Genomic DNA, 14,989 nt, shown 5'->3' on the forward strand with positions numbered 1-14,989 from the left:
GCCCAGGGAAACGTCCCAGCTGTGCCGGGGCTCAGCACACATCTGCCCCTGGGTCTTGGCTTCGAGAAGACAGATAGGCATTAGGGTACCATTGTGCGGACACCTCCTGTACCCTCACTATCCTGAGGCATGCAGGAAAAAAAAACATAAGTTCAGCATCAGCAACAAGGACAAATGTCTCCAGAGCCCAGAGATGTCAGGGACTCTAGGCAGTCGGTCAACACTGGTTGACTCCATATTGGCTTGGCCCCTCCCTGTCCTGATTCCATAATGACTGCCATCTCTCACCCTCCAGCCCATTGCCCCGGGTAAAGGCCATGTCCTGCTGGTTCACGGAGCATTCAACCTACCTCCACCTCAGGCCTGTAGCTGTAGCATGCACCAGGTTCTGGTCTCTCACCTAGCTCTCTCTTCCTATCACCTTCCATTCTAGACCCTTGCTATAAGGACATTGAGGCACAGAAAAGGTCAGCACAAGCCCAAAGTCACACAGCAAGGACATGGCCAGGCCTGAGGGGCTTATGTATGTCCTGTCTGCAGGGAGAGCCACGCTTCCCTGCTCTTTGAGATACTTCAGGTTGGGCACAACCCTGGACCCTGCCTGTCTCTCCTCACAACATCTCCCACACCGGATCTGTGTGGCTCAGCCCCCTGCCTGCCCTGGGCTGGCATTCCTACAGCAGCCTGCACTGCAGCTTCTGGGTGGCATTAAGAGCCAGGCCATAAAGGAGGCCAGCTCCCTGCACTCCCGCCCGCTGCCCCTGGAATCCACCCTCCTGAGCCAGGCCGGAGATAAACCTTTTTTATCCATTCTGGCAGGCAGCACACTTGGGTCTGTGTGCCCTTATCTAGCCATAATCCAGATGGACCGTGGCAGCCCAGAGGACTGGGTGCCATGTAGGGCACCCATGTGGCAGCCTTGTGGTAGGGACTGGAAGGTTACATCATCCTTAAGGCTAGGGGTGCTGCACTGATTATCAGTGTACAAGAGGGAGCACAGGGTGTATGTGTGCGTGTGTGTGTGTGTGTGTGTGTGTGTGTGTGTGTGTGTGTGTGTGCCCAGTTAGCTTGTGACAAAGCTGAGACTACAACCTAAGCAGCTGACATGGTGCAGGAAGGGCTCTGAGCTCAGAGTCTGAACACAGGTTCAAGTTTCAGCTCTGCCACTTCTTAGCTCTGCTGCTCTGGGTTAGTCCCTTTGCCTTTCTGAACTTGGGCCACCTGAATGCTTTTGTCACTGTCCTTTGAGGACCATGGTGGTACAAAGTTGATAACCTCATTAGGATCTTCTTCTTCCCCCTCGACAGATTCGGAGCCACACAGAAACCAGTCGCATGCCAGCCGCTCAAAGAGCCCCAGGAGGAGCCAGTCAGGGAGGCTCGCCGTATTACACCCTGGGTCCTTCCCCCTCTACCCACCCAGACACCAGGTATGGCTAACACCCTTCTTGGCTGAGCAGAGGCCCCACTGGTTCAGGGGTACCAGGTTCTAGGATGGTGTCACAGTGGCACTGTTTGAAAGAAAGAGACCTGGAAATAGACCAAAGGTCAAAAGATCAAACTGTGTCTAATGATGGCCAAAAGCAGGCGACCCCTCAAGGCAAAGAGTGGTTGCACTGAATCTCACAGGCCACCCCAGCCATGCAAAGCCAGAGGAGATGCTTATATTCCCCAAGCTGAATTCAGATTGACACTCTTTTACAAGGCTGGAGAGAGCTCTAAAATGCATAGCTACTAGATGTATCTGAATACATCAGGCTGTGACAAAGCCCTCGGGGGAGAATGGGGGACTCTGTGGGACATGCAGCAGCTGGCAGATGGCCCTGGTGAAGACAGACAGGGATATTTGTGCTATCACTGACCAACAACAAATGGGTACCTATCAAAGCCACCACACGGATTTAGGTAGCAAAAAGCTAGAAGCCAGGGACAGCAATAGATCTAATTCCATGGTCTAGGTCCCTCAAATAAAACATAGAGCAAGAGAGAAAATCCCTACATGAAAACCAAAAGGAGGTTTTGGGGAGACAGCTCAGTGGGTAAAGTGCTTTGTCACGCACATGAGCACAAGGACACAATTTTGGATCCCCAGCACCCGTGTAAAAAGCCAAGTGCAGTAGCGGGTGCCTGTCACCCCGATGCTGAGGAGGGAGAGATGGGGGGACCCCTGGAGCTCAGCAGACAGTGCAGCTGAATGGTAAGCACCAGACTGAGTTAGCAAATGACACCCCAACCATCACCCCAAACTCAAACGTAAGATGGAAAATACCAATGTGGAACTCTGGCCTACACAGACATATGCACGCGCGCGCGTGCACACACACACACACACACATGCACACACACACACACACGCACACGCACACGCACACACATGTTGTACACTCAAGCTTAAAAATAAAATATAAATGACCATGCCTCCTCAGGCAGGCACATGGGACACTGGATCCTTCTCACTGAGGTCATGCTTCCTGGGGGCCGGGCTCAGATGTTCTTACCCCAAGAAGGACTTGTTTCCTAGTGACTTTCAGCCTCCTTCAAGGGAGCCCCAGAACCCTGTCCTCTGGGAGACTCTTTGGTCAGAGACCCCATGTCTGGGTTTCCTCACCCATTAACCAGGGCCAACAGTAACAAATGTAACAGTAACTTCATATCTCAGTGCTTTGGTCTAACACGAGGGGTTCCACTCTCAGAGCCCAGGTCACCTCTTATGCAGCCCCACCGAATGGCCAAGGAATACTTGGTCTCTTGGGAGCTCACTCCTTCCTCTGTAAATAGTTCTTCTCAGCTCAGGGGAAGGGAGAAGCCTGTGTTCCAGTCTTCTTCTTGGCCTTCCAAGAATTCACAGCTCATGGGGGTGGATACCTGGACAGACGCTGGGAGCAGAAATCCAGTTCTGCAGATTGTTAGAAGGAGGGGAAAAAATAGCCCTTATTGGTGCCGGATCACATGCCTTGCCCACATCCCTAGAAGGACCATATAGGTAATTCTAATACCTGCCTGAAGGGGACACTATTCCTAGCAGAGGACTTTGTTGGATCCAGACTGGCAAGAGATGGGAGTGGCCGGCCAGCAGGCTGGCTGGTGCTCTGGGGCAAGAGAAGTGTGCTGTGGATGCTAACGAGCATGGCTTACCAGCTTGGGACCTTGGGCACATGAGGAGCCTCTGTGTTCCCATCTGTCTAATGGGATGGTACTCAGGTCCCACAGTTTAATATCCATGCACTGAAGATTTTTCTCTTGCTTGGCACTATTGGGAGGTGGAAGTTAGTTAAGAGGTAGGGCCTAGTGAGGACATTTGTAAAAGGGCTGCTGAGACTCCAGCCCTTCTTCTTACTGTCTTTTGTTCCAGCCAGAAGGTTCCCCTACCATACATTCCTACCATGATGCTCTGCCTTACTAGAGGCCCAAAGCAAAAAGGTCACTGACCATGGGCTGCTGGTCCAAAATGATAAGCCCAAACAACCTTTCCTTGTTTTAAGTTGATTGTCTCAGGTGTTTTGTTGCAGTATGGACAGCAGATCCCCAGACAGCAGTGTGGCTGTTGCAGATAATGAGGGATGGGTCAGGAAGGCAATATCACTGTTCCTAGACCTGCTCTAGCTCTAACAGGAATGTTCTAATCAGAGGCTGGGCGACTTCCTGTAGAGGGTTGGTCACCTAGGTCTCTGTCAGTGCTGTAGTCAAGAAGTGGCCATAGACAGAGCTAGGGAAAGGCAGATGCTGTGTTCAATGTAGCTTTATTATCACAAACCATCAGCCCAAGTTTGCAAGTCCCCAGGCTACCCCTGGCCCGGCAAGCCTTCCTCTCCTGGGAGCTGGTTAAAGTGCAGGCTCTGGATTGGTCCACTCTGCCTACCTGGCTACTTGCTAACCGTTCCCAGTATCTGCAGGGTTAAACTGTCCTAGGCTGGAGTACCCATGGGAGACCACACTGAATCCAGAGAGAGACCGGGAGGGGATGTGGGAAGGAACGACAATGCCAACCATAACAAACCAAGTCACCAAGGCAGCTAATTGACAGTGGCTGCTGTTCCAACCAGAAGCTTGTCATCTATGATAAAGTGAAGTTGCCTCTAGGCCAATCAACTTCAAATTTATGCAAATAGGACCGCCGCCATAGAGACGGCAGAGCCCCTCTCTCTAACAGTCACAGTCAGTCTCTTAGCTGGCCTGGATGACTGTGGCCACTCACACTTCTGCCCCCCCCCAACCTGGTCGGTGACTGGAATTAATGAACCCCACGCACGCTCCCCAAAATTGGCACCCAAACAGCCACCATGAGCCAGGCAAGGCTTGAATGCTCTTCTCAATGGTGGCAGTGGCTCCAGGCCTGACCTATGACATAGCCACAGGCTTTAGTGGGACAGGCCTACCTGTCCTCATTAACTATCATCCAGGATGGCTTTCAGAGGCATGGCTGAGCTCGGAGAGGACCAGGCACTCCCAAGGGCTGCAGAGAGTGGCTCTTGAGCCCCTTGGTGAGCACGTGTAAGCTCTTACCAGCCCAGATCTAAGCAGGCAAAAGTCTCTCCCTGCTGGCTTGCAACCTTGCAATCCCTGGAACCCCAAATGAGTCAAAGACCCCAAAATTATTCCTCACCAGTCCAACCCCCCAAACTCCTCTATCTTGGACTGCTACCTCCCTGATCTGCCTGTCACCCCAAGATGAGTCACTGGGCTGAGGGGAGTGGGGGCTGTAAAGTAGGTAAAGGACTCTTCCAGTTATGGCCCCCCAAAGAAACACCAGCTAAGACCCAAGTGTCCTGTCTGACCCTACCACATAGGGCCCTCATGTCTCCTTACCCAGGCATGGCTGGAGTCACTGGTTCTAGTTGAGAGCCTCCCTCCGGATCAGACCAAACCTCTGATTGTCTTGCCTAGAAGTGGAAGATCCGTGGCTCCCAAGAGCTATCTTCTACCTGTGCCTCCTCCTAGGTCAGATCCTAGCACCCCTGCCCCGTGAGTTCCCTCTCCTGCGCCCTCACACCAGCTATGAACTCCTCCTTCACTGTCTTCTCAGCCCCAACCCTGCACCACCAATGGAGAGGAGAGATCTAATCGCACTGGCACAAGAACGTCAATACAGCATCCCCCTGAGGGCACTGGGCCTGCCCCTCCCACCACTGCCCAAGATGCCAGGAGGGGATGATGGGACATTCAGCAACCCACACATCCTTAGGGCACGCACCTTGAGAAGAGCTCACCTTGGGGGAATAGCTGGTGAGTTTATTTGGAGAGGGGACTCACCTTAGGGAAACATCTTAGAGGCCACGCCTGTTAGATTTTCATCAACTCCACACAAGCCAGAGTTACCTGGGAATATCAGCTGAGAGAAGGCTTCCATCAGAGTGGCCTGTGGGCATGTCTGTGGTAAATTTTCTGGAATGGTGATTGATGTGGGAGGGCCCAGCTCACAGTGTGCAATACCTCTCCTGGGCAGGTGGTCTTAGGCTGTATAAGAAAGCAGGATGAAGGCTTAGCAGTTAAGAGCACTGACTGCTCTTCCAAAGGTCCTGAGTTCAATTCCCAGCAACCACATGGTGGCTCACAACCACCTATAATGGGATCTGATGCCCTCTTGTGGTGTGTCTGAAGACAGCAACAGTGTATTCATATACATTAAATGAATAAATACATGTTTTAAAAAAGAAAGAAAGCAGGATGAGCAAGTCGTGAGGAATAACCCAATAAGCAGAGTTCCTACATGGCCTCTGCTTCTGTTCCTGTTTCCAGGTTCCTGCCTTGAGCCCTGCCCTGACCTCCTTCAGGAGTGTGACTTGGGGTGTGTCACACACACACACACACACACACACACACACACACACACACACACACACAGACACACACAGACACACACACACACCCCAGAAAAAAAAAAAAAAAGCGTTTCTTCATCATGTTGGTTCAGCTTCATGGATTTTTTTTGTTTTGGTTTGGTTTTTTTGATTTTTTGGGTTTTTGGTTTTTTTGATTTTTTGGGTTTTTGGTTTTTTTAAGACAGAGTTTCTCTGTGTAGCCCTGGCTGTCCGGGAACTAACTTTGTAGACAAAGCTGGCCTCGAACTCAGAAATCTGCCTGCCTCTGCTTCCCGAGTGCTGGGATTAAAGGCGTGCGCCACCACGCCTGGCTTCAGCTTTATGTTTTATCACAGCAATAGAAAGCAAACTAAGATAGAAGCTCACCTTGGAGGCTTATCCTGGGCGGGGACCTGGGGGACAGAGCCCCCGTCATGCACACTCAGAGGGAAATGTCTCTCCCTGGCCCACCCTAGGAAGTCTGCCCTTTCCCAGCTGGAAAATGTCTGGTTATGGAGAGGAAATTGCCATGTCTTGTGGTCTCAGTTGATGTTTGTGTAAACACAAGCGTTTTGGGGGTCTAATTAGCACTGCTTTCGGGAGGACTCTGGGCTCAGAGCTTCCTCCACTGGGGAGGTAAGATCAGAGGCTTTTGTGAAAGAGCTTAGTCTGAAAAAAAAAAAAAACCCAAGGAGAATCAGCAACGGGAGGGGATTTGGGGTGGGATGGGGGCATGCCTGCAGAGGGTGGCCACAGACAGCTACAGTCACTGAGGACAAAGCCAAATCCATCTGGGAGGAAGGACCCTACACACATGACTTTGTCTTTACATAGGGTGCCAATTCTGGCCTGATGGGGGAGGCTTGATGGCCTGATGGGGGAGGCTTGAGGGTGTGTTTTGACCTCGGAGTTGTCCCTCTCCCTGCCGGCCTCTGTGTGTGCTCAAGGAAAGCGAGGAGTGGCCAGGGCCACTCGTGAGCCTCAGAGGAGGCCACAGGCCTGATCTGAGACAGTGACACTTTCAGGACTCTGTGGCAGATCCCCTGTGGCAGACAGGAACTGGAGCCACATCTCAGACTCTGGGCACAGGGTGTCTCTATACTGACCCCAGCAAGTCCAGCAAATCCAAGCGACACCTGAGTGGCTCAGGGTGGGAACTCAGATACTGGAGGCCCAAAGGCTTCCTGTGCTCGGACATTGATCTTATGGCCTTCTGGGGAAACGTTTATCTCCTTGTCTCAGAGACTAGAATCCTTAGAATCAGGCAGAGGTTTAACGACTTCCAGTGGGACCAGTTAACAGTGGAACCAAGAGGGAAAGACTGCCCTGAGCACCTACTGTGTACCCAGCTCCAAAAGCCTTGGCCCATTAAATATTCTCAGTTTTCAGAAGAGAAAACTAAGCCCAGAGAGACAGCCCTGCTTGCCTAAGATCACACAGCAGTCAAGCTCCTGGGACTTACACCTAAGCTTGTCTGATCTCCACAGTTCAGAATATTTCTGAGCTTTGGCTCTTGGCTTGGGGCTTTAGAGGGAAAATGGGGTCTAGGGGAGATTAACTTAACCCCTGTGTCCCAAAACCAACCAGCTTTGGTCACCAGGAATCCCCTCCCATCCCTACGACCAAAGAAAGAGCGGAAACATTTGAACTAGTGTTCCCAATGCCCAGAGGTGCCTATAGACACCTGCAGACACCGGCTCTCTATAGCCCTTGAGACCTCTTGGGGGGTGTGGGGGACCACTCAGGCCACCAAGGAAGTGTCAACTTTCTGGCTCTTTATTTGGTCACTTTAATTAGCTTGTGGCTCAGATCAGATGCCAACTATGGGGTAATTGAGAATGGGATGCCCCATGTGCCCCAGAAAAAGTAGTCATAGACACAGAGGCTCTAAACCCTCAAGGCCTGCCTCCTGGCCCCAGAGATGAGGCACTGGAGGCTCACCTGGCTTCAGTGCCACCCCGTGCCAGGAACAGTGTGACCAGAAGCAGACCCTTGAATCAAAGCTTCCTTTTTTGTCTTTCCTTCCCTCCCCTTGTCCTTCCATTCACCATTCAGCTTAGAACCATTTACTGAACAGCTACTACATATGACCCCAGCACAGGGCCTGGGGAAGCATGCCAGACTAGTCTTGGAGATCGCGTGCCATCCTGAGGCCCTGGTGTACAGGGCCTTGGGTCAATGGAGGGCCAGGGGATGTACATGCTTTTTTTGTTAGCTACCCCCACCAGGTGACTGAGGAACACAAAGCCTATGGCTGTCTCTACGGCTATGACTTCCCGAGGCTGAAGCAGGCTGATGTCACTCAGAGAGCCCCCCAGGTGTCCAGCTGGAATTGGGTGTAGAGGAGGCAGCTGTGGGCAGGGAGGGCATGAGTGAGCTACAGGGAGGGGAGAGGCCTGGCTAGCCTTGGCCAGGTTACAAATAAACTCCAGCCCAGCCGCTTCCCAGCCGTGCCGGAGGGAGAGAAAATAGCTTTCACACTGTATTTGCTGATTTTTTTTTTCACTCTGCTGCTTCTAAATCGATCCCGAACAGATTGTCCGATTGTTTGGATTTCAGGAGAGAAGTCGCACGCCTTTGGCTGGTCTCTCTCCTGGTGACATTCTCTCCCCTCCGCTTTTAGCCAGGGTTTAGACCAACACCCAAGGCTGTCTGGGATCATCCTGGGACCTGGGACCTGTAGGTGACAGGTGAGGGACCAGCTCCAGAAGGGAAGGTTCTACATTCCACAGGGGCACCCTTGCCTAGGGACCCATAACAACATGATGTCCCTGACTGACTATTTCTGTTGCCCAAGGAAGGACAGGACGCTCTAGGCCTCGGGCCGTGGAGCCACACCCTCCAACTCCCTTGTCCAGGAGAGCACTGTAAGTGTGGGGCTGAGCTACAGACACGAAGGACCATGGCAGCGCTGTGGTCCCAGTGCCCACAGCAGGCAGGGTAGCTATGTGCCCTCTTAGGGATTAACAAGACCATATTGCACAGAAGCCTGGGTTACCTGTCCTGCCAGTTTGGATTGATTAGTAATGTCTGCTCTGGGCACAGCAGCGGGTGCTGGGGGTGTTTGAGTCATTCTAAGTCTCCAGGGTGAAACTAGAGCTCTGTGATGCAAAGCTGGGGTAGGAGTTTTATGCCCGCCCCCCCCACCTCCATTCACCTTTCCATGGATGCTCAGGGATAGCCAGGTCACAATGTAGAGAGAGTCTCCTACTCATTCCTCAATGCTTTACTGTTGTTCCATTTGCCTCTCTAGTCTCACCAGCAACCTGGGTTGCAACCTCTTCCAGGCAGGCCTCCTTGATGCCCCCACCACTGCTAGACAGAGTTGCTCCGTGTCTGTCATGCCCAGCATTTGAGAGTTTCCTCACAAAGCAGTCACATCCCAGGACAGAGAAGGTGACTGTCCCATCTGCACCAGAGGCTCTGACTCCATGGGGCAAGCCCAAGAGATCAGTCAGATCAGAAGAACTCATGACACGTGGGACAACTGGCCCTCCCAGTCCTACTTCCCTGTCTTGCCTCTAGCCATTGAAACCAGGCTTCAGTGTTACAGCCGTTCCTCAGTTGTCATACACTCCAGAAAAGTCAGACTCCCCTCCCCTCCAGAGCAGGGTTCCATACCTCTCATACAGACCCGTCCTTCCTCTGGGCTGGTTACCTTCTCTTGCTGTCCCAGGCATTTAGATAACAGGAGGTAATGAATGGACCTGTGCCTTCAGCAATCTAATGTGGACCCATTTTACAGAGAAGGGAACTGAGGTAGAGAGGTGAAAGAACACTGAGTGAGGCCAGCATGCTGAGGGCTGGGCCCAGGGCAGAGACCATTCTCCTTCTTCACTAGCTGACCAAGGCATCCTCCTGCAGGTGGGAGAGGGAAACTGGCTGGGCTCAGTGAGTCCTGCTTTAGAAAGCCTCTTTGCTGGGACCTACTGTTTTCAGAATGGCAGAATAGGGCTGTGGTTAGGAAGAAGTTCTCCCAACCACTGGGGCCCAGGGCAGCTGGCTAGGCTGTCCAGCCCTGTGGATGCCTTTCAGCATCCCTGATTTCAGCCATCCTGTCTTTATTCTGCCCCCTGGGCTCTTGAGACAGAACCAGCATTAAGGGCTGTGTGGCCTTCATAGCTGTGTTATGCGTTGATGCTCCTGAGCCTCCCCTGCCCCCATCACTGCAGCTCTGAGCCCAGGCTCCTCCTCTGATTTTGTTCCCTTGCAGGCGGCACCTGCCCTTCGAACACACTGTTTCTGCTCCCAGGGCTCTGAGCAGACAGCACGAGGCGGCCTCTTGCGTGATGGGGAGAAGAGAGTCAGAGCCACTCCAAGGCAACGGGGAGGCAGGAAGTTCAAGTTGAGTGTGGCGCTGCCCAGCTGCAGGACTAAACTCTGGAATGCCAAGGGACCTGGCCCCAAGCTGGACCACCAACCCAGTGAACAAATCATGACAGGGAGAAACACAGTGGGTATTGCTTCTCTGCACTAGCTGTTTGAAGTTTCCCTGGGATGCCCTGACATGAAGCTGTAGTGCTTCTCCTGCCAGGATCCATTCATTCATTCATCCACCATTCATTCACTTTGCCATTTCTATCTCCCTTCAGTCAGAGCAAACTTGTCCAACCTGCTGTGTCTAAGCAGAAGCAGAAGGCTTCTCCATCTAGAATAGAGAAGGCTAGCCCTGTCCTGGCTTCTGTGGTATTTATGTCATCCTATGACAGTGTGTAATGAGCCACCTAAATCCCACCAGAACCCCGGAAATTGAAGGCCAGAGACAGTCAGAGGTGGGGTGGGATGGAGGAGCCATGGAAGGAACTGGTGGGGGACTCAGAATGCTACAGCCCCCGCCTCCACCCTCTCTGCATGCATGTGACAGTTGTCACTGTGCTCATACGGATCCACCAGAATTTGAAGACACTGGAGCTCAGAAGAAAGCGCAAGGTCCCTGGCTGGCTGGCAGGGGTGGGGTTGGAACAGAGCCCCAGTCCCTCACTGCCTCTTCATCCCCCTGCTGGGCAGTCGCCATTGTGCTGTGACAGGAATGACTCTGGGCTTCAATATCCTTCTGCAGACATTCTAGTTACCATTGTGAATACCCCCTGCTGCAGGGGTCCACAATGCTGTTTCTCCAGGTCTCCTCAATGTCCAGGCAGCCATGACAACAGAGTAACCAGTTTACATCACAGAGTAGGGCTTCTGAAAGCTCTGGCTTGGGCATTTAAGGCAACAACCAATGCATTCTAAACAGTCACCCATTTTTCAGGAGAAGAAACTGAGGCTGCAGGGCCACATAACTTACCCAAGGTCCCCCAATGAGCAAGCATGCAGAAGAGACACTTGTCCAGAATGGAGCCCAGTACAGCCTCTGTGACTCCCAGGGCTCGTTGCCTTGGTGACAGGCCCCAGCACAGCAGCTGGGCTCAGTCCCAAAAGGGCTCCAATTCCAGGCAGTTACACCCAGGAATGTCACATCCCGGACCTGCTCCCAGAAGCCTGAACCATCTAAACACCACAGTGGAACAAACAAGGTGATGCTGTGGGGGCTTCCTGCTGTGCTGACAGGGGCCATCGAGGATGCCAGCCTGCCTGCTGGATTCACAAAGCCTCCATCAGCCTGTTTCCAGGTGTGCAGAGAGTAGGACTCAGGCAGCCTCAGGCCCCACATCCTTGAAGACCCAGGCCCTGCCACAGCCCAGGAAGGAGGGACCCAGAGCCAGTGTCTGGAGCTTTTCAGTTTAGTAATGAGTTTCAACAACAGCCTGTATGCTGCCCCCAACCCTTACAGAGCCACTCAGTCCAGGGTCATGCTAGATCTGACTATAACTAGCCACCTTCCCTCTTGCTTTCTGAATTCAGCTTTCCTTAGAGAATCAGAGATCTGCTTCAGGCTGTCTGAAGGTGACAGGTGACAATGGGCACAGAGGTCTAAGAAACAGACATGTGTCAGGCTAGATTGTGACAAAGGAATGTATTCAAGCCTGAAGGTGTCACTTTGGGGCCAGGTCTCTGTGGGACACACAGCATTCCTTCCAGAAATGTCCTTTGCCTCCTCTGCCGGGCATCCCTTCTGCACACCCTTCAAGATGCCAGCTAGTCAGCTAAAGCTCCCTTTCCCAACAGCCCTCCCGGCCCCCTCAGGTACCTCTGTTCTCCTGCCTCCAGTCTACGCAGCACACAGCCAGGCAAGTGGGTCAAATTCTCTCTGCCGCTCTGAGCCTGGCTCTGAGCGAGCGGCTTGCAAGGTGCTCTGGGAGCTGGGAGTGAATGGACGCTAACTATGCTTGTGTTCTCAGCTGGGTTCCAGCTGCAGGTTTCCCACAAGCCTCTGTAAAGCAGTCCCCATCCACCGCTGAAGCACGCCTGGTAGCGTGGACGAGATGCTGGAAGGGATCTGCCTTTAATTTGTGCTGATGTCTAAGAAAATGACATTTTATCCTGAGCCCCTCGTTCATCCAGGAGCTTCGGAACCTGGCACAGGAGTTGAACTTTCCCAGGCCCACGCTCAGAGCAGGGCTCTCAGCCAGGGCAGCTATGTCCCTCCTCCAACCTTCCCTCTCCCTGTTCCTAAGAGGCTGCCAGGCAGGAATAAGCAGATTAGGGAGCTGGCTTTTAAGAGACCACGATTGGTCTTGTTTTCCATGGAAGTGTGAACAACAAAAATAATTTTTTTTTTCTCTCCCAGGCTCATAGAACTTAATTCACTGTTAAACAGGTGTCATTTGAAACATGTAAGGACTCTTTCTCTCTTCTCCAAGGTGTGTGTGCCCATATCTGCTGAGGTCTGCCGTGCAGAGAGCTGTGAGGTGCTCAGCGCCCCTCCCCGAAGGTGAAAACAGGGTGCTGCACACGTGGTGACCTGTGTGCCCTATTCATTGAGGCTTACTAGGCTTACTTTAAAGTACAGATATATGGATGAGTGTTCCCGTGGACAAAAAAAGGGATCCCAGAGGTGACTCTCAGGAGTTGGCCTGGGGGAGGCTCGCAGAGAAAGTTCATACTTTATGAAGCATCTGCACCCTGTCTTCCAGGCTCTGAGTGGTACCCACCATCTCCGGCTAGATAACCTTGGCCTCAAGGACCTCCAGGGGACATTTCCTGTCTGCTCAGAGTTCCAGTGTCCACATCTACCTATCTCCAATATAGGCTCTGGAGGGCAGGGGTCACCAGCTTCAGTTGTCAGTGTCTCCAACACTTACCAAGGCAAGGTGTCTCCAACCTGCCTGGGACAGGCTAAGTCAAGCCACCCAGAGAAGGTCCCTGAATATCCTCAAAGGAAGGGAATGGGCTGATGAGTGTGTCTATGGAGGTAACATCAGCAGGACTGGGGCAGCTGGCACAGCCAGGGCCCAGTTAGAGATGGTCTGTTCAGACAGCCAATGCTGAATGAGAACCTGACCCTGTTTCTAGATGGAGCTTCCTAGGAGGTAACTCTGAGCAGGTTCCTGCTACTATCCCATGGGGGTCTCGTCTAAAAGCGGCCCCAGCAATGGGATGTGATGAGCTTGCTAGAAGGAGAGAAGGGCAGAAAAGGAGGAGAAAGAGACAGGACCTCATCCACCAGCCCTATGAGCAGCCCCTACAGGGCAAGGAGCATACAACGCACCAGGGAAGTGTGACCCAGCACAGGCAGGACGACCTCCTCACTCACCCCAGCCCCTGAGCTTCTAGAACCCACTGTATAGGACAGCGGCTGAGAAATAAGGTTCCACTATGCCTAGGGATTGCCATAGCAATGGAGGATGAGTTAACAGAGGTCAAGTACAGGAAGATAATATCTTCCAGCACAAGAAGAGTCATATTCTGAGACCATCCTGAGTTAAGCCAAGAGATTATTACCGGCAAGAAGATGACAACGACGCCCCCACGCCTCAGTGGTCACACAGGGTCTGCAAAGCCAACTCCTTTCTCTCCCAGAGGGTCAAAGGCTGAGTTCCGGACAATGTGGCCTGGTCCTCAGTAGCAGGGTCACACTGAGCTTTCATTAGCTGCCTCTCCTACAACAGGTCCCTCCATGTGTACATAAGAACCAGCAAATGTACCCTTGGGGGCTCGTGTGTATGAGAGTCGGTAGGACTCCAGGCACAAGGCTGGGAGCTCTGCTCTGAACAATGGTCCTGTGTGCAGCCTCACGGAATCCCATCGCTGCAGGCACAGCCTAGAGTCTGTGTCAGCGAAGTCCCTTCCTGCAGGCACCAGCAGCTGACACGGACAGGCCTAGAGTCCACCTGCCGCCTTCCCCCAGAAGCCAGGCCCCAGGCAGCGGGCAGCAGGAGTGGGGCTGGCCAAGGGTTACATTTGTGCTAGAGGGGCACATTCCTTCCTCCGGGCGCCTCTCCTCTGTGCTCCACTGTGGGAGCTTTGAGCATTAGCAAGCTTTCTTTTCTCACTGACCACCCCCTACATCTATCTTCATCTCCATCCCTAGACTTAAGATACAGTGGTTGTCGGTTGTTAGGGCCCTCCTGGGTCACCTCCTGATGCTGTCCTGTAGCCTCCCAGCCCTGCCTGGCCAAGGAGGGGCTGCCCCCTCCTCACTGCCTGCAACTTTGCTGTGGAGAGTTAGTTTATCTCCCTTTAAACTGACCCACAGCTCTTGCGACCCTACCCTCTACAGTGTGCCCACCTCTTGTGCCCCAGCAGGCTCAGCAGGGCCTCTCCTCAGCTGCTTCCTCCAGAGCGACCAAGGCCCAGGCACTGCCCCCGGGGCCACTAAAGAAGGGCAGGGCGAGAGCAGTGGATGGACAGATGGATGACAGGTGATGGGGGAGTGGCCTTCAGCTGCTTTCCTTTTGGACAGGTCCCAGCCGCTTTCTTTTTCTCTCTCGCCTCCATAAAAGGCTGAGCAAGCAGAAATGCTCCCAACCCCAACCATGCCCCTCCTTCCTGCCCAGTTGTCCCAACAAGCTCCAAGCTGGATGGCCCAGGACAGCGGGGTTGCTGCTCCCAGAAACATTCCCCCCTCTCACTCCTAGTCTGCCAGTTTTGTGTCCACCTTGACAGAAACCTGAGTCAGCACAGGAACCCAGAGTGACTGTGAAGTCAACGCTATCATTCCCCCACCCCCACCCCACCCCCACCCACCCTGGCTGGCCAGCAGTGGTGGCTCCTGTCTGTAATCCCAGCCCTTTTGAGGCTGAAGCAGGAGGATCACAGTGAATTTAAAGCTCTTCTGAGCTACATCATGAGTTCTAGGCCATCCTGTCT

General features: G+C 53.0%; 1 protein-coding gene and 1 long non-coding RNA gene across 9 annotated transcripts in view; one reads left to right on the forward strand and one right to left on the reverse strand.

Moving 5' to 3' along the window:
• Shisal1 (shisa like 1) overlaps positions 1-14,989 on the reverse strand; it is a 103,658-nt gene that overhangs the window by 50,627 nt on the left and 38,042 nt on the right. The window contains exons 1-2 of one of the 8 annotated variants that reach the window (XM_030248788.1): positions 14,409-14,498; positions 5,316-5,453 (exon numbers count right to left, since the gene is read on the reverse strand). The exons of 3 other annotated variants lie outside the window; for them this stretch is intronic. In XM_030248788.1, coding sequence (XP_030104648.1) covers positions 5,316-5,346 — 31 coding nt within the window. In that variant the 5' untranslated portion in view covers positions 5,347-5,453; positions 14,409-14,498. Of the gene's footprint in view, positions 1-5,315; positions 5,454-11,927; positions 12,240-13,621; positions 14,331-14,408; positions 14,499-14,989 lie in introns of those variants that run through there. 4 more of the 8 variants (NM_001347543.2, NM_001374164.1, XM_006521445.3 and 1 more) reach the window with 4 other exon arrangements.
• On the forward strand, positions 987-11,981 carry Gm46527. The gene is made up of 3 exons (XR_001781727.2): positions 987-1,188; positions 1,308-1,429; positions 10,011-11,981. It is a non-coding gene; the product is annotated as a predicted gene, 46527 (long non-coding RNA).

Source organism: Mus musculus, chromosome 15 (assembly GCF_000001635.26).
Source record: "Mus musculus strain C57BL/6J chromosome 15, GRCm38.p6 C57BL/6J".
Taxonomy (NCBI): Eukaryota; Metazoa; Chordata; class Mammalia; order Rodentia; family Muridae; genus Mus; species Mus musculus.